The sequence below is a fragment of the Chelon labrosus genome (genome assembly GCF_963514085.1).
Source record: "Chelon labrosus genome assembly, chromosome: 23".
In the NCBI taxonomy this organism is placed as follows: Eukaryota; Metazoa; Chordata; class Actinopteri; order Mugiliformes; family Mugilidae; genus Chelon; species Chelon labrosus.
The window spans coordinates 11,884,537-11,902,920 of record NC_140356.1 but is presented as its reverse complement, the minus strand read 5'-3'; the positions used below and the strand labels follow the sequence as shown (position 1 = coordinate 11,902,920).

The 18,384-nt window shown below is 43.3% G+C and overlaps 1 protein-coding gene across 2 annotated transcripts in view; it reads left to right on the top strand.

The window, feature by feature from the left end:
* wnt5b (wingless-type MMTV integration site family, member 5b) overlaps positions 1 to 18,384 on the top strand; it is a gene marked incomplete at its 5' end in the record, with an annotated part of 79,050 nt that overhangs the window by 50,167 nt on the left and 10,499 nt on the right. The window contains 3 exons of one of the 2 annotated variants that reach the window (XM_084573934.1): positions 14,867 to 15,030; positions 15,904 to 15,991; positions 16,206 to 16,365. In XM_084573934.1, coding sequence (XP_084430060.1) covers positions 14,915 to 15,030; positions 15,904 to 15,991; positions 16,206 to 16,365 — 364 coding nt within the window. Of the gene's footprint in view, positions 1 to 14,854; positions 15,031 to 15,903; positions 15,992 to 16,205; positions 16,366 to 18,384 lie in introns of those variants that run through there. The other variant, XM_084573933.1, reaches the window with a different exon arrangement.

Sequence of the window (18,384 nt, the reverse complement as noted above, 5' to 3'; positions counted from 1 at the left end):
TGTACCAAGAGCTTAAGATGGCAGTGATGCTGGTGAAGACATGGGGGGAAGGGAGGGACTTAAAAAGTGTTTAATTGGACACAAAATTAATAAACGCCCCCTAGTGCAGGATGAGTCATCATTTTTTAAATCAAAACTGTTTTTCCTTTCTAACTCTAAAATACCATTAAGTATACAGACAAATTGACTTTTTTGTTATTATGGTAACAGATACTGATTCATAGGCAACAGCCATGAACATTAAAACCACTCATGGTGATTTACAAGAGAAGTAAATAACATTGATCATCTTGTGACATTACAATGTTCTGCTGTGAAACTTTTGGACCTGGCATTCGTGCGGATGTTTCTTAGACATGTACCACCCACCTAGATCAGACTAGATCAGACCAGGCACCCCCACCCCATAGCAATAACACTCCTTGATGGCAGCAGCTATCCAGCCTGACTCAGACACACTCAGTTTAGGAACAACTCAAAAAAACATGAAGAACAGCACAAGGTGTTGACCTGACCTCCAAATTCACTAGATCCCAAACTGATCAAGTATCTGTGGGATGATCCCTCAACCCATAGGACCCAAAGGCCCCCCATTAACACCATTCTGTTGCCAGGACACCCTCAGAAGGCCCATGTCCATTCTCTGATGAGTCACAACTCTGTTTTGGAGGCACAAGGGAGACCTACAATGTTATGCCTGATCGGTGTATATATAACGTAATAGTATCTGATTGATTTGAATATTTTAATACTTATCAAAGGCACCTAAAAGCTTCATTCATAGAGCATCCAAAATGTCCCGCTCTGCTTTTAACTTATATTCTGTAACTTTATCAAGGGCAAAAACAAAGCCGTTAACTGCACTGTCCCCTGTGGCTGCCAACACCTACGTCCTTGGTATTCGGGCGCAGTCATGCATTTTCAAAATAGCGAACCTGACGTGAATACCAAGCTTTATAATGATAGTGCAAACACCTTGAGATATAAACAGGGTGGAAGATTAACACCAGCTCCCAGCTGTGGCTGTATTGTGGTCTTGTGGACAAACCTCGTGGGATTTAACAGGGGCGCAGACAAAAGAAATTATTTTCGCCATAAAATACAATGTGTTCTGCCTCACATAAATGTTCTGTTAAACCAAACTGCACAAGGGTATTAGCCCTGACAGCCAACGTGGCTTTAACACAGCCAACCAGAGCATTTTGTCAGTAAGAGAGTGGACCAACTTTTTTTAATAGCAGAAGTCTTTGGTCTGTCACTGTTTTGTCAGCTGATTCGACTATTTGCTATTTTCCATCTGTGCCGTAAGATGATCACAGAGAAGAAAGGTAGAAGAAAGAATGACGAGGTAAAAGAGACGGAAATAAATACTGTGGAAAGGAGGACATAAAAACAGAGCGAGGCGGGACTGTGTGCCACAGGCTTTCTCTTCAGCAGCAGTAGCTGAGTTTCTCTCTGCATGACCTGCCTGTGTGTGCATGTGTGTGTGTGTGTGTACTTGCACAGCATGCATTTTTTTCTGTTTTTCAGTCTCCCTCTGTCTGCCTCATATCACATCTGTGTGTGTGTGTGTATGTGTGTGTGCTTGTTGCTGTGGTGTGTCATAGCCCTCTTAGAAAACCCGCTGGGCCCTAGCTAGCACTCACACTGAGCCGGAGAGGAGAAAGAGAGGGATGGTTGAACGAGGGATGAGAGGAGGAAAAGTGAGAGGAGGGGTAAAAAAAAAAATAAGGAACGGGTCAGAGGAAAGAGGAGGAAGAAGAGAACGTGTCAACATGTCAAAATGATGCAGGGAGGGGAAAACGAAGATGAAGAAGAGGGCTGTGGAAACAGAGGTGAGAGTGTGATGCCAGGAAGATTCAGCATGTGACCAGATGTGTGTGTGTGTGTGTGTGTGTGTAACTTTATATCTGATAATTCAGGGGAGGACTCTAACAGGATAATTGCTTGCCACGACAACGTGCTTCATCTGCTCCCGCAGCGATTGCCGGTTGCCAAGGTTACGTGGGCGTGTGTCAACACGTAGCCCAGAAGTCCAACACCTTCCTGAATTAATATTACCATGACTCTGTAGATTCTTCATATCTCTCTAAAACACACACACACAAACACACGTAGCATTTAAAAGACAGCAACAATGCCCTCAGTGCACTGAGATTGTTTGTGTGCTTGTGTGTGTTCGTAGGCGCGCGCACACACACACACACACCTCCCGCTCACTGTTCACTGTATGTGATGAATCTTTTATATTCCTTCAGGTGTTTCCTCGCTTCACAGAGGCTTCACCTGTACAGTACTGAAACATGGTCTTTATGTGTGTGTGTGTGTTTTCTTGTTTTTATTAAGTTGTTGAAGCCAAACGCTTGCAGAATACTGACATTGTTGGGTTAACGTTGTCCTTGTGAGGGCCAGTTAGACCAGTTAAGACTTGGTTTTAAGGTAAAGGTTACATTTTGGTTGTGGTAAAGGTTAGAGTTAGGCGCTAAAGAGCTAGGGGGAGTGCATTATGTCAATGGAGCATCCTTTCAAACATAGAAACACACATTTTTCCTTTCTCTGTCTCCGTTTTCCATCTTTTATACCATTTCACGACTCGCCGATCATTAGCCGAGAAGTGTTGGGCTGTTGCTAAGCGTCTAGTTTTTGCGCTGTGTCCTACACCATTGCCACTTGTCGGACCCCGGTGGGTCTTCCAGTTTCCCCTTCTGATGAATAAAGAGTACTGTCACCTGCTGGTATAAAGAGCTACACGGATCAGACACAACATTAAAACCACTGACAGGAGAAGTAAATAACATTGACCATCTTGTGACAATACAATGTTCTACTGAGAAACGTTTGGACGTGGCATTCGTGTCGATGTTACTTGGGATGCGATGAATCTTTTATATTCCTACAGGTGTTTCCTCGCTTCACAGAGGCTTCACCTGTACAGTACTGAAACATGGTCTTTATGTGTGTGTGTGTGTGTGTGGTTTTTTTTTGTCTTTATTAAGTTGTCGGAGCCAAACGCTTGCAGAATACTAACATTGTTGGGTTAACGTTGTCCTCATATGGGCATTTTTCAGACCAGTTATGACTCGTTTTTAAAGTAAAGGTTAGAGTTAGGCACTTAGTTTAGATGATTAGGGTTAGAGGGAGTGCATTATGTCAGTGGAGCATCCTTTCAAACATAGAAACACACATTTTTCCTTTCCCTCCCACCTCTCTTATTGTTTTTGACCTCACATTATCCTCCATCATGTTCTGACTGTCATCCCTTGCTCCTTCTGAAGCTTCAAGAAAAACTAAAATGCCATGAAATGTAATGACAACAAAGGCTAGATTCCTGCTGCAAATCAAATAATTTAAATGGAATATGTTCGTACAGTGATGTGGTGGTTAGCACTGATGCCTCACTGGAGTTTGGGTTCTCTCCGGGTACTCCGGCTTCCTCCCACCGTCCAAAGACATGCTCGTTAGGTTAATTGGTGATTTTAAACTGGTCGTAGGTGTGCATGCGAGCGTGAATGGTTGCCTGTCTCTCTGTTTTAGCCCTGTGATAGACTGGTGACCTGTCCAGGGTGTACCCAGTTTCTCACCCAATGACAGCTGGGATAGGCTCCAGCTCCCCTGCGGATCCTCCAGAGGACAAACTGTTACAGAAAATGAATGAATTCATTAATTTCTGCAAAGATTCCCAGGTCATGTTATATCCAAAAAAACAAAGCGGAATCAAAAGCAACTGGGCTTGCCAGGTTTCCGACACAGTTAGTGGATTCTCTATTAGTGGACGCCATCTGAATCAGCACACAAGTGTTGCACCGAGTTCAGTTACTTGATGAATGATGATGCAGTTTGTACTATTATAACAAAAGACAACTTGTAATGCCATGTTCCTGTTTACCTGGCTAGTTACAGGGTTAGCTTCTCAGTTGCAGCAGCGTACCAGCCGTCCTCAGAATTAGTCAACACGCTTTGAGCAGAACCTGCTCTGGAGAGAGAGAGATGCGACGGTTGACAAGCAGAGATAGCTGATCTCAGCTAATGATCAGTGAGTCGTGAAATGGTATATAAAAGACGGAAAAGGTGGGATGCAGAAGAGAAAAAGTTGAGTTGGTAAAAAATGTAAAAGGTGCGAATATAAAGGGAGGAGGGTGGTGGTGGTGGTGGTAGTGGGGATGCTCAGAGAGGGAGACAACAGGAGGTCACTGCCAGGAGATGCGAGCCTTCTTCTCTCTGTGTATTTCTTTCTCTCTCTCTTTCTCTTTTTTTATCCCGCTCCATCTTTCTCCACCTCTTTGTTCTTTTTTTGTTCACTTTCTCTTCCCTCTCTCTGACAGCTCGTCGGTGCTCCCGTCTCGCCACAATGCCTCAAAGGCTGCGTGCGTGCATACATATGTGTGTGTGTGTATGTGTGTGTGTGCCGCCTTGCTCTAATTTTTGCACCACACAGGCTGCCTAGGTGTGTGTGTGCGCTCAACAATGCTTTTCTTTTCTGCCAGCTCTGCAGTCTGACATAGGAGGTTTTTCAGCCGTGTGCTCTCTCTCTCTCCCTCAGTAGTCAGCATTTTGGCGTTTTCTCAATGCTCTCTGTCATCTGTTGGCATGAATAGGCTGCATATTGTTGTGTGTGTGTGTGTGTTTTGCGTTCGTGTGTGTGCGAGCTTGGCAGGAGTTTACTCTGTTTATCTGTCTGTGTTTGTGCAGGGAATCATGAAGTTGGAAAAACAGCTCATTTTCAATCTCAGAAATTACAAGAGGCAGGTTTTTGATGTGCACAAACTGTACACATGCCATCGCCAGAGTAGTAGGCAAGAGCCTTTAAGTCGAGGTTGAGGAAAGAGTGAGACCAAACACAGTTGAGTTTGAAGGGAGCACAATCCAAGAATTCAACCGGCATCTTTTCATTGGGTCCCACATGTGTTAAACCTCAGGCTTTAACCTTGGTAAGAACACCACAAGCTCAGGTAGTGCTATGAAATACCAGCCTAATATTAGCTAAATACACTTCCTATATCCTAAAGACCGTTACACACCAAACCGATGGTTTTCCGTCTTTTATACCATTTCACGACTCGCTGATCATTGGCCGAGAAGTGTTGGGCTGTTGCTAAGCGTCTGTTACCCTAGTTTTTGTGCTGTGTCCTGCACCATTGGCACTAGTCGCACCCTGGTAGGTCTTCCAGTTTCCCCTTCTGATGAATAAAGAGTACTGTCACCTGCTGGTATGAAGAGTCACACGGATCAGCCACAACATTAAAACCACTGACAGGAGAAGTAAATAACATTGACCATCTTGTGACAATGCAATGTTCTACTGAGAAACGTTTGGACCTGGCATTCGAGTGGATGTTACTTAGACATGTAGCACCCACCTAGACCAGACCAGGTACTCCCACCCCATAGCAATGACACTCCTTAATGGCAGCAGCCATCCCCAGCAGGATGCAGCCTGAAACATGCACACACACAAAAACGGTTTAGGAACAACTCAAAAAACATGAAGAACAGCACAAGGTGTTGACCTGGCCTCCAAATTCACTAGATCCCAAACTGATCAAGTATCTGTAGGATGATCCAAAGAGGACCCTCCCCTCAACCCATAGGACCCAAAAGTCCCCATTAACAACACTGTGGTGCCAGACACCACAGGACACCCTCAGAAGGCCCATGTCCATTCTCTGATGAGTCACAACTGTTGTGGAGGCACAAGAGAGACCTACACAATATGAGGAAGGTGGTCTTAATGTTATGCTTGATGTTATTTGCCTTCAAGCAGGCACAGACCATATGTGCTAGCTGGCCATTGGACGTAGTCTTTGTGGTGTGTTCAGGCACGAGCATGTCCTTTGTCCGAAGTATTGGGAACGTCGTGGAGATAGATGAAAAGAAAACCCTTATACTCACACAGCCAACAGCCATATTTAGCATTGTGCTTACATCTAATAAAGTCTGGCAGCATGAGAGCGTGCTGCTAAGACAAAGACAGGATTCAAACAAAGGTTTTTATGTCTGAAAAATGCAATCTTAGCATCCAAATGATCCATAGCTTCAACGATCATCAGAGTCTGTTCTCACATTCACTTCTCCCATCAGACCTGCCGCTAGTCGCAGAATTATAAACCGAGCTGGAGTCAAAAACCTGACACCAAATCTGGTGAGACAAATCAGATTAAAAGTAGTGTTTAAGCCTTTAGTATGAGGCATGAAATATCAACACCACTGGAAGAAAAACATAAGTGACTCAGTAATAGTTGGCCGATTGTGCTGCCAAACAGATTTTTTACTCATCCGCTGCACTCCCACATCAAAGAAATTTTAAATAACCAAAAATATCCAAGTCCAAATTTGGGTCATACCCATTTTATTAATCTCACATTCTTTTGGTAATTCGCCACGCAGTGTCATTTAAGTTCAAGGAGCAACTTGGACTCAAATCCCTTTTTCAGAATCCTTCTCCGTATAACAAAGAAAGTCAGCCTAAACTAAAATCTGACGATACATAAACATGCCGCTAACCGCGCAGGCTGCTCTCTCATTTCCTCACAGCGACTCTGTCTTATGTCTCGGTCTAATTAAATACAAATTAACTGGTATGTGGAGTGATTTCATGTACCCCAGTGTATGTTTATGTGAGATCTGACGGTATGGCGAAAGAGACAAATGAGGATGAGACGATGTAACCTCACACGAGCGCCAAAACGTCCCCGTAAGATGAATCATTCAGCTTTATAGTGAAGATTTGGGTTTAGTTTAGGGTTACTTTTAGAAGGTTTTAGAGTAAGGGTCCAGGAAATGGTTATAAATCAATGCAATGTCCTCTGAAGTGATAGAAACATGACTGTGCATGTGTTGCCTGACCTGACGCGGTGCACAGGGTTTTCCAGGGATTTGCAGGCCAGATGAATCAATCCGGGGGACGAGCGGTAAATCAGGCCAGACCAGCCGAGACTTGCGCCACTTCATCACCAGATGAACACGCGAAAGCCGCTGCAGGCCGTAGCCGCGTCGTGCTATGAGTTTTTAACGTGCAGGTTTCTTACCTCGGCGATATTTGTGGTTCCCCGAAGAGAAGTCGATCTTCCTGGAGGCATGTGTGCAGGGGTGAGCGAGGCAGAGAGCAGAAAACGTGCGTTTGTTTGCCTCCGCTCGGCCCACGCTCGTGCTTTTCTGTATGCGTGCACATCTGTTTGCACATATGCGTGCGTGTTGTACGTTAATTTCTCCAGAGAGGGGATCTGGGGGCCGATGTAGTTTGGAACTCCAGGGCACCGGGGGGAAATCAACGGATCTGACCCAGCCTCAGTGGCTTCTCCCTGGGCTTCCAGATCGGGGACACATCCTCTCCAGTGGTTCCAGCCCAGTGCCAAACAAGGCCAGCAAGTGCTTCTTTCTCAGTTGTGCCGTTGCCGCCGAGGAGCCAAATGTAACTGAATATCATCACTCAACCCGCTGTAGTTAGCTATCATATCATGTGGCCGCACGTTATGTGTGATTTACAGCCATTAGCTCATGCATACAGCATCAGCCGCACTCTGTGAAGAGTTTATTGCATGGACAACAAATGAAGAGAGTGAAAAGCGTCTTCATATGTAGCGTTTAAGAGAGAAGGGAATGTGAGAACAACTTTTTATGGGTGTCTGGATGCACAATCGGACGGAGCAGTGGAGAGAGGGATAGAGAGAGAGAGAGAGAGACGGGCTGGTAATAAAAAATGGCAATGTGACTTTCAAACTGACTGAAGAAAGATTGAGAGAGGAAGGAGGAAAGAGCGTCGTAGTGGAGCGAGAGAACAAAGCAGAAGGATGTAGAGAAACAGATGGTGATGCAGAGCAGAGAGAAGTGTGAGAATGAGGGGGGGGAAACAGACGTGGAAAGGCTGGGGAGGAGAAGTATAGAGAAGATATATTTAGAGAAGGAGGGAGAGAGAGTTTTAGCCTCCCAGCTAGAGGCATGACTCATCTTCTGCCAGCTGACAGAAGGATGGATGGAGACAAGGAGGAGGGAGGGAGGGAGGGAGGGGGGGTAGATGGACAGAGCCTGGGAGAGAGAGAGAGAGGGGAAGCGTGACGGCGAAAGGGAGACAGAAACGGGAGATAGGGGGACAGGAGTGAGAGGTGTCGGGGAAAAGAGGGAGGGCGGAAAGGAGTGATGAGGGGTGAAAAACAGGATAAAGGAGGACGGGGTTTGCACAGGACGTCGTAGATGCGACGACACATGTATACAGAGAAAAGAGACAGATATGAAGCCCAAGGCCGTTCCAAAGCTCATCTCAGCTGCTTCCTAGTCCCGCTGCATTTCCCCCAGGGGTGTGTGTGTGTGTGAGTGTGTGTGTGTGTGTGTGAGGACGATATAAGCAGTAAATTTCCCCGCAGCCAGCTGCAGTTGGCAGTTTGTTGCTGCATATGTGTTCGTGTGTGTGATTGTGTATGTGTCTGAGCATATGTCTGTTTTGGAAAAAGAGACACGAGGAAACAAAGGGAGGAAAAAAATAACAGGGTGGCATGTACAGTAGATAGTAAGCGAAGCAGGAAGTGTCATCACTATTTTTTTTTTATGTTTTCTAAAAAGAGAGTTGGTATGGAAATATATTCTCTATAGACTCTGGTGGGAGATGTATTCAGAACGTTTACTTCGTCCAAACTACTGATATAAGGTTGTAAAAATAATCCAATTACAAGTGAAAGTCCTACATGAAAAACCCCTAATTCAGTAGAGTTTACACTTTTATAAACAGAAGCAAAATAAAATGTTCAAATGCTCAAATTTGTTTTGCTTTTTTTCCTCTCTATTGGTGGATTTTCGGTGAGAAATTTAACCTTTTAAACATTTATTGAAACGAAACCGTTGGGAGAGCTTCAGAGGCGAGACCACTATTTGGCGGAGCTGCTGTTAACAACTCGTGGTCTTTTAAAACGCGACCCTGACTTCACGCTGCAGCTTGTAAGAAGCCGAAAAAGGTTGAAAGACGCCGGTTTAATCTTTAATGAGTGTGTTGTCTTGTAATATCTTCATCTTGAGAGGCGGCTGAAGCTGTCGAATGAATGTTTTGCAGCAGACAGCGTTAATGAGTTATTTCCCTCTCAAATGAGGCTGAGTAAAAGTGTAAAACAACATATGGAAGCGGCAGTTTTTACACGGGGAAATGTATTTATTTTCCTCCACTGATGGCACAACATAAAGAGTAGGTTAGTATGTTTTTCTAAAAGAAGCTCTTCATTGATTAGAATGTGTTTTATTTGCAGTATGGGAACAATTATAGATTTAATAGCACGTCCACAGAACAAGGACTGCACAAACATAAACACTAGTCCGGTGGTTGAATCCCCTTTAACATCTGCGTTGCTAAATCCTTGTTGAAACCTTGAATCCCTGCAGGCCTCTACAGGGTCAGTGCTCTGCAGCTCTGCCTGACCTTTGACCTCCTTGTGTTAAAGCAGCAGGAAAATGATTAAAAACGTATTTTTCATGTTGAATGCAAGAAACATGGTGATAGTGTTTAAGTATAGTTAAATCAGTACATATTCATATCTGCTACTCGTATTTATAGTTCACCAAGCAGCGGTGGTATGTAACTTGGTGCCTTTATTCAAGCGCTAACTACTTTTTAGTCGATGACATTTACCTAGCTACAAGACACACTTATTAAATTACTGCATTTTGACAATTATAGCAGTAAAATGCTTCTTAAACAGCGAGGCGTCAGTAAACAATAATATCTATGGAAAAACAGAGACAGAGTTCTACTTTTTACTTTTATTTAAGTCTTCTTTTATTTAAGTGAGACGTCCCATCGGCTCTAGTTAAAGATCTGAAGACTTCCTCTGCATTTGAAGGAAACTTGATTATTGAAGTTTGTTTTGTTTTGTTTTTTGCATCAAAGTCGCAGAAAGGCGCCTGAATGCACCGCCAGTCCGTTCGCTGTCTCGTGTTGAGGAGCTTTGGGTTTAGCTGTTACATGCCACATCCTTGGGAGAAACAAGCCCATTAACTGCGACACAGTTTCTATAAAATCTAAACATGTATCCTACGAGGGCTAAGAGCTGTTTTAGAGGCCGTGAAGATGCGTGTTGTGTCCTCGAGCTGAGACAAAGCCTGAACTACAGGGTTTTAGTGTTTTTTTTTATATGTATCCTCTCCATTTCCCAGTTCTTTTAACTAGTAAGCAAATAGATTAGCAAATGACAGTCATTTTTAAAAATTAATATTTAGCGTTTTGGCACGAGCCGCTTCCAAGGGGATCGGCTCAGACGACCATCAGCCGACTGCAGCTGGTTTCCCTGCAGGAGAGACCTGGCTGATTCTCCAGTCTGGCACTGTAGGCAATAAAAAGTGAGGCTGTTGTTAATCCAGAGAGGAGCTGCCGACTTTCTCAGGCATTGCTCCCTGTTGCATGGCTATTGCTCATATCCTCCAGGGACAAGTCCCCCCTCTCTCCCTCTCTCTCTGTCTCTCTCTCCCCCTCTCTTTCTCTCTCTCTCTGTATCCATTACTTGGACACTCCCTCTCTCTTTCACCCTCTCTATTCTCCCTCCTTCTCCTTTCTTTATCTCACTTTGTCCGAGTTTTGTCACTGCGCCCTCACCCCACCCTGCTTCATTTCACTCCTTTTTCGTTTGGCTGCGGTGCAGATTTATGGCTGAACTGCTCCTCCTTGTGTTTCAACAGGAGCATCACAAGTTGGCAGTAAATCCCACATCCATCGCCTCCAGTGCTGAATTTTTAAAACTCTAGATCCCAGAAAAGATCGCCGGTCTGTTTTTCCTTTGTTTCCAAAATGATAACACAGTCATTACGACTCTTTACTCAAAGAGGAAATATCTGTTTATTTAAAGTTGGCTGTTAAGCAGCTAAACCAAACTACAGATGCAGATTTCCATCTACAAAACAAAGTTGAGAGACAAAGTTGGTCATGAAATAGCAAGAGCTGTGCAGCGGGGCGACAGTAGATGGAGCTGCAATGTCATTTATAGATTGGCTGATGGCTCTCTCATTATGCCGCACATTGCAGCTGTTACAATACTGGACATTGAACAAGGAGGTTAAATATATGCTAGGTCTACACCGATCAGCCGTAACATTATAACCACCTGCCTAAAAAAATGTGCATTTCTACCTTTTGTTGTCAAAACAGCCCTGACCTGTTGAGACATGGACTCCGTTAAACCTCAGAAGGTGTGCTGCGGTATCTGGCACCAAGACTTTACCAGCAGAACCTTTAAGTCCTGCAAGCTCTGAGGTGGTTCCTCCATGGATCGCACTTGTTTGTCCAGGACAAGGCACAGATGCTCAGTTGGATTGAGATCTATGGAAGTAGAAGGCCTTGAACTTGCTGTCGTGTGCAGAATACCATTGCTATGAAGGGTTGACTATGGTCTGCTGCCCATGTGCACGGGGATATTGTTGCCTGTTCACCGCTTTTCCTTCCTAGGACCACTTTTAATGGATACTGACCTCTGCCGACCGGGAACAACCTCAAATTAGATGCAGTTTGTGATTTGCTCTGACCCAGTTGCCTAGTTGCCATCACAACTTGGTCCTTGTCAAAGCCACTTGTCCATATTTCCCCTTGTTCCAGCTTTGAGGACAATGTGCCACGCTAACAAGATAATCAGTGTTTTTCACCTGTTAGCGGTCATAATGTAATGTCTGATCAGTGTGTATACAATAAATAAAATACAGTGATTTAATAAATCGACTTAACAGAAGTCAGAAGGAGAGGCTTTCTACAAGGACTGCTCCTGTGTTAGGTTTTAAGTCTTTGGATAAAATTCAAAAACCAAGGTCAGACAGAAATCTAAAATTAGCCCTGACACAGATGCAAACCGGCTCCAGTGACTTTGATTCGAATGTTTTAGCTTTGTCCCACATGATTTACCTTCTGGAAGCAAGTTTTTGATTCTGTTATCCATTTATTTATTTATTTTTTTGCTCTACTTGGCTCCTCACCAAAAATAATTTCCAAACCGTTGATTCCCTCAGACTTAAACCCAGACAGCGTTTCATATACACTGGGTGAGAGATTTAATGATTTGCTCGGACCTTGAAATGCTTAGGAAATACTCTCCCACTTCTCTGTTAATTTTTCAAGTCCAACTCACTCCTACATAACCCTATAACCCTAAACTCACCTCTTAACAACACTGTGAGACGCTACTAGGAGTCACGTCTTGATTTTTTATCTTTTTGCGTCTAATTTATCTGTTGCTGTCAGGCTGGTGGTTTGTCACGACTCGTCTTCTCATTTCCATGAAAACAAATAAATAAATAAATAAAAGTTTAACTAATCGTCTCATTCAGATTCAGAGTTTTCCTGAACGGTGAAGACAAAACTCAACCGCAACAGCAGCAGATTCAACATCTAAATAATAAGTTAGACGTTCCAATAACAACACATCTTGATATAGAAATACTACAATTGAGATTGTCAATAATCACTGGTGTAGTGGGGGGAAATAAGACAATGGAGGCCCGAGTTCACATTAAAGTTTAGTCTGATCTTTATTATTTTGTTAATTAAACACACACAACCAGAACGTATTTTTATTTATGTGTTATAATATATATATATATTTCTTTATCAGTCATTAAACTGCATTGAATTTGTACATTTTTAGAGTAACTATTATGTGACAGATCTAAATTTGAGACCTTATATGAGGAAGAGCGGATCAAATCTGTGTTTCCCCACTAGGTGGCACTGTTGTCATGGTGACCTCTTCAGCATATGGTCTTTAAAGTCATCGCCTCCAGACTGAGACGATGGTGGCACGTGAAATAAATAAATAAATAAATAATAATAAGAGGCAAGGAAAAATAATTATTATATTTTCATCTATCCTTACACTTACTTATTGATCGACAGCTCGGATCAGTTTTACTGTTAATCACGTTTCTGCTTCTCAGCCAGACTTTGACCCAATACCAGCTGCCACGCACACAAGACAGAATATCTGCTAGATGTATATTGAAGGCAGCCAAGTTAGATCACTTCAGAGCCGGGAGTCTCTCTCTCTCTGTCTCTCACACTGTGTGTGGTGGGGACGCTTAGGGGCCCCGGGAGATGAAAGGTGTGTGGCCTCTGCTCGCTGCGGGTCTATTATCATGCAGAGACGAGTGACATCCGACTCTCTGCGGCTCCACTGCGAGTGAAAGAGATCCTATAAAAAGAAAAGCTAGACGTTCAAGGCTGTGGAAGACAGTTTATAGTAACTTTTTTTTTTATGGGAGGGTTTATTTAAACTCAGTGATAAAAACTAAATCTTTAAAGCGGGTTTTAAAATCGAGCGTTTTTACGCACGGAAGATATGGATCGAAAAAACGAAATGAATTATATTATTCTAAGAAATATCGGCCTGCATCAATTTTATGCAGTACTCTAGAGCAAACTGTGGCTTTTCTCTTAAATAATTGTATCGCAAAGTTGAATCACCTGTAGATGTGCCATAATATTGTCATATTCCGTAGAGTTTTTGTGTTGTTACTTCCAGTCCAGTAAAACTTTCTGAAACTCGTGAGTGCTTTGTGAATGCCTACACCAGATTTTAGGGCCCCACAGTCGAGTCTTCCTTTTGCCCACCTTTGGTCGTGGACTCACTCTTTTGAGGAGCACTGAGTCAGATCAAAGAGCCTGCCCCTCTGCAGGTTCACCGCCCACCGACCCAGCCGCAGTTTGTCTTTGACCGGGTTATGAATTGAGGAGAGCTCGCTTCAACACGCCTTTTCTTTAGTCCGGGACTCCTGACCGTCTACATGCGTGTGTGCGCGTGTGTGTCCGTGCGTAAATGTGCGCGCGTGTGAGCGGAAGGCGGGGCCGTGGTGTGTTTTTGCCTTTTATTTTCGCAGACCAAAGAGGAGAGGATTAGGCGATTTTTGAAGCGCTCACCTTTTATTCAAACAAGTTATTCACTTCAGCTAATAAAAGGAATCTGACCCACGTGAACTTTATTTGAGGTTAGTTGAGGTTTTGCGAAACGTCCAGCCCCCATCACTCATTCTGTAAACGTACCAGGCTAATCCCCCCGCTGTTTTTTCTTTCTTTAAACATCGTCCTGTCCTAACTTCACACAGTTTACATTTAGTTTATTGACCAGTGACCGGAGAGATTACGATGAAACAAGTAATAACAGGATGATTTTGGAACTGATGGCAAAAACAAATGGCCAAGACAGTAGACAATCTTGAGGAACACAAGGTCACCAACATCACAGGTGTTTGTAGTCTTGGTTCAGCCTTTTAAAATGTTGATCTGCGCACACAGACACGCGTGCGCAGGAGAGAGAGAAAGAGAGGGAGAGAGAGAGAGAGCAGGGGGGTGTCTGAGGTGAAGTGGGGGTGAGAAGAGGAGGAGTGTATACCAGAGAAAGAGAGCGAGAGAGAGAGATAGTAGTGGTGGAGTGGCCAGCGTGAGGGGACAGGAAGGGCAGCGATCAGTCGTCAGGCTGCTCAGTTTATTAGTGTTTTAATCTCCTTGTTAATCCTTACTCAAGACAATTCCTGGATTGCACCTTTAGATTTGTTTTATTTGATTTTTTTTTTTTTTGTTTAAATCAAATAATTGATTGAAGCAAAGGGGCACATTTCTTTGCTGTTTGCGTAAAATCCATTTTACGCACATCTGTGTAGTGGGATTTTAGCGAGTAAACTGGATCCCTTGAACTTTTGAAAACATGCTGCTATAATTTCCAGATTAGTTATAAACTCTCATCCACACTGAAGCCACCCTCGGATCGTAAACTCTGTTTTTCTTGCCTTTTTTTAATGGCATCTCTTTGTAATATACTACATTACTAAATAAGACTGAGAGGAAAGGAGAGGACAGAGGCCCTGAATCATCCAAGACCGAGCAGGACGCCGCCTCATTTGTGGCCCAATGTCTCCACAGCAGAGCACTTTCCACGACACTGGCCGTGTGTCGGTGACGAGGCGGACCATGGACAACAGGACTGTCCGGAGAAGAAGAACCGGTCCCGTTCGACATCTGCTGCTGGCAGCCGCCTTCCTCGCCTGCAGCTCCCAACTGCTGGTGGTGGATGCCAACTCATGGTGGTGAGTAACTGATTGATCACTTTGCTGGTGCATTTATTAGGATGAAAGACACCCTCAGTGGTGTGATGGCGTATAAAACGTGGATGAATTACGGCTAACATTTAGTGGAAAGAGGATCAATGGAACAAAAATACGTTTTTAAAATGTTTTTATGCTTTTGATTAACGTCATTTCCATATTAGGAAGGAGCTTGTTGTAGTTTTTACGCACAATCCGTATTGTATTTTACTGATAAGATGGCAAATGGAAACATCTGAGCCAAGGCTTCACTTTGTGTTGCCTCCTGCGTCTGTGTGTGTGTTTTGGGGGTTAGTTTTTCGCCGCGCCGCGATGTTCCAGTCCTGTGGTAGGGCACTAACAGAGAATGGAACAAATGTGAAGGCTCTGTCACAATATTTACCCTGGCCGAGTCCCAAATGGCATCGCATGGCGGGTTGCTGCCTACGCGGCCGTCAATTAGCCACACTTGTTCTTGACTTCCACAAACTACTACTGTGCGGCTCATCAGAGGGTGAATGCTGGTTTGTGGGAAGATGCTGCTGGAGTTCACCTGTCCGTCAGGTTTAACAGACTCAGAAAAGGCAGTGAGTTGATGGTATTTTATCCATCACCACCTTTCCAGGGGGAAAGTGTATTTAAATTACTTGTGATGACTGGTTAGCACACATTTAATCTTTGTATTTGCACCCATTTGCTTGGAAAAGAAAGAAAAGTGTGCGTTCCCCAATTAATCTTAATTTTACTGGCCTCAGTCTTCAATTCTGTCCTCTCCTCTGTCAACCTCTATTCATAGAGCCAGTGCTTCTCTCTTTGACCTTAACAGATCCATCGTGTTAGTGTAAATTCTTACTTAATATAACCTCTGCCTCTCAGGTCACTGGGTCTGACCCCAATCCAGCGGCCAGAGATGTACATCATCGGAGCTCAGCCTCTCTGTAGTCAGTTGACCGGCCTCTCCCAGGTAAGGTAACATTATGTTAGAAATTTCTGGGTTATCAGCTCAGTTTTTCATGTTGTCGATCTACAACATCATTGTCAATAAAAAGAGTGAGTTCCCTGTCTGTACCTGTGAGAAAGGGTGGGGATTTCCCTACAGGGATGCCAAATAAAACATCCAGCTATTAACCAACTAATCTCTGCTAATCTCTCCTCTGCTGCTGATGTGTGTTCTGCAGGGTCAGAGGAAGCTGTGCCAGCTCTACCAGGACCACATGACCTACATCGGAGACGGGGCCAAGACGGGCATCAAGGAGTGCCAGTACCAGTTCAGACAGAGGAGGTGGAACTGCAGCACCGTGGACAACACGTCTGTGTTCGGACGGGTCATGCAGATTGGTGAGTTGATGAGGGCTTGACCACACCGTTCCCTTCTTGTGTATGTCAGCATACCCAAATGCACACTGCAGTTGTTTTCAAGGCCACATTGTTCTATTTAACAAGAAATATTTAAAATCAAACAGCAACCAACCCTACAAATTCAGATTAACGTTGAAGGAAAAAGGTGTAAAAACAGCAAGAAACGTCCGGAAAACTTTTAGCTGCAGTCTTCGCTACATGGCGGCAGCAGCGGTCCTCATTTCATTGTTTAATTTTGGTGTTTTTATTTTAAATATCAGTGCAATAAAAGATCAACAGACTGCACGGCCAGGGAGTTGAACAGAAGAGTTGAGTCAAATGACAGGCTGCACTGGCACCACATAGGTATTTTCTCTTTCGTTAAACTTGAACAAAGTTAGCATCTGTCAGATATAAAGTGGATCTGAACCTCAACAGCGTCAGAGCTGAGTCTTCTCTGGTTTAATTTATATGTGGTCCAATCATCCAAGATGTTGCTCTTTTAAATATAGTCAGTGTAGACTTCCTACTGAAGGTAGTATAGGTGTTTTTTTCTATCTTTATGTGTAACTTTATGTATTATTTGGCTTAACATACATTACGCTGTGGGATTACAGTGTTTATTATGTTGACTATTCATTTTCAGATATTAATTTTGCATGAAATGTCGTGAAAAGTTGTCCTGCTTTGCAAAAAAAAACTAAAAAACAAAGATTTAATTCGCTTCCCACTTTGCGCAAGCGCAGTGAAACGAATACCCACACGCGAAATAGCGCAGACAAAAACGTAGGGATCAAAACCTAGACAAGTGCTTATAAAGAAAAAAAAGAAACTTGTGACAGGCCACATAATCTGTATTTTAATAAATATCCCTGAGCTTCGATCCTGGATCAATATCTTTCGCGTCAAATTCCCAGCAGGCGATGTGGGAAACGTCTCATCAACAAGTAAGTGTCAAATCCGCTGCGGGCAGTCAGACGAGGTGTTTGCTGCTCTTTCTCTGTCTCCGTCCCTCTCTGCCTCGTCTCTCTATTGACAGTCGGTCTATCTCCAGGTTTATATGGAGGTGTTAGTCGGTCCATTGTCCTGCGGCTCTCCTTTTGAAATGCGCTGATGAGCTGACACCGAGCCGGCAGATCCGGACCTGCTATTTGAAGTCTAGGCTCCGCAGTCTCATAAACCACTCGTCCCCTCTCTCTCTCTCTCCGTCTCTTTATCCTGCTGCATAATATGAACTGGGAAACTGCTTCTTAAACCTGGGATGAATGGCTCACACGCCTCGGGTTTTTGCATACATACCTGTGCGTCTGTCTGGCTGGTGTTGATTGCAGCCTGTGATGATTACGCTGCAAGGGCAGTTTTGGTATGTTTAAAATAAAATAAAGTAAAATAAAATTTAAAAAAAGGAGGGTGCTTAAAATAATTCAAATAAAATAAAATAATTCAAATAAAATAAAATAAAATAATTCAAATAACATTAAAAAAATAATAATAATAATAATCCAAATAAAATAAATAAAATATAATCCCTGCAAATAACTAGGCAGGAGGTTAAAAATAAAATCGACCCGCTATGATAACATAACAATAAAATCAGAATTTGTCTCAATAAACACACCATACCCTCACTTGCCAGTTTATTAGGTACCCTATAGAAAACAAATTCATTCTAATATAATAGTATTGCACTAAATTTTATAGTATTTGTTTAAAATAAGCGAGATAGATGCTGATCCAGCTGTGTTTTCTCCTCTGAGGTGGTGGTTTGCAGCAGTGCTGAATTGTGTTGTGTTTTAATGTCACATGTTTCTATTATTTTGACAATCCTGGTGTAGTCAGTAGTCTAGGCTCATTAACAGAAAAAAATCCAGTTTCAACGCTTGAATCACCACCTTGCTGACACTGCTTTGACATAAACAGAACTTTTCTAAGAGCCAAGAAGAGAGATTTAGTGCAGGACCGTTGTGTTAGAATGCATTTGTAAACAATGTTTTGTCAAGAGAGCGTAATGTAACTAAA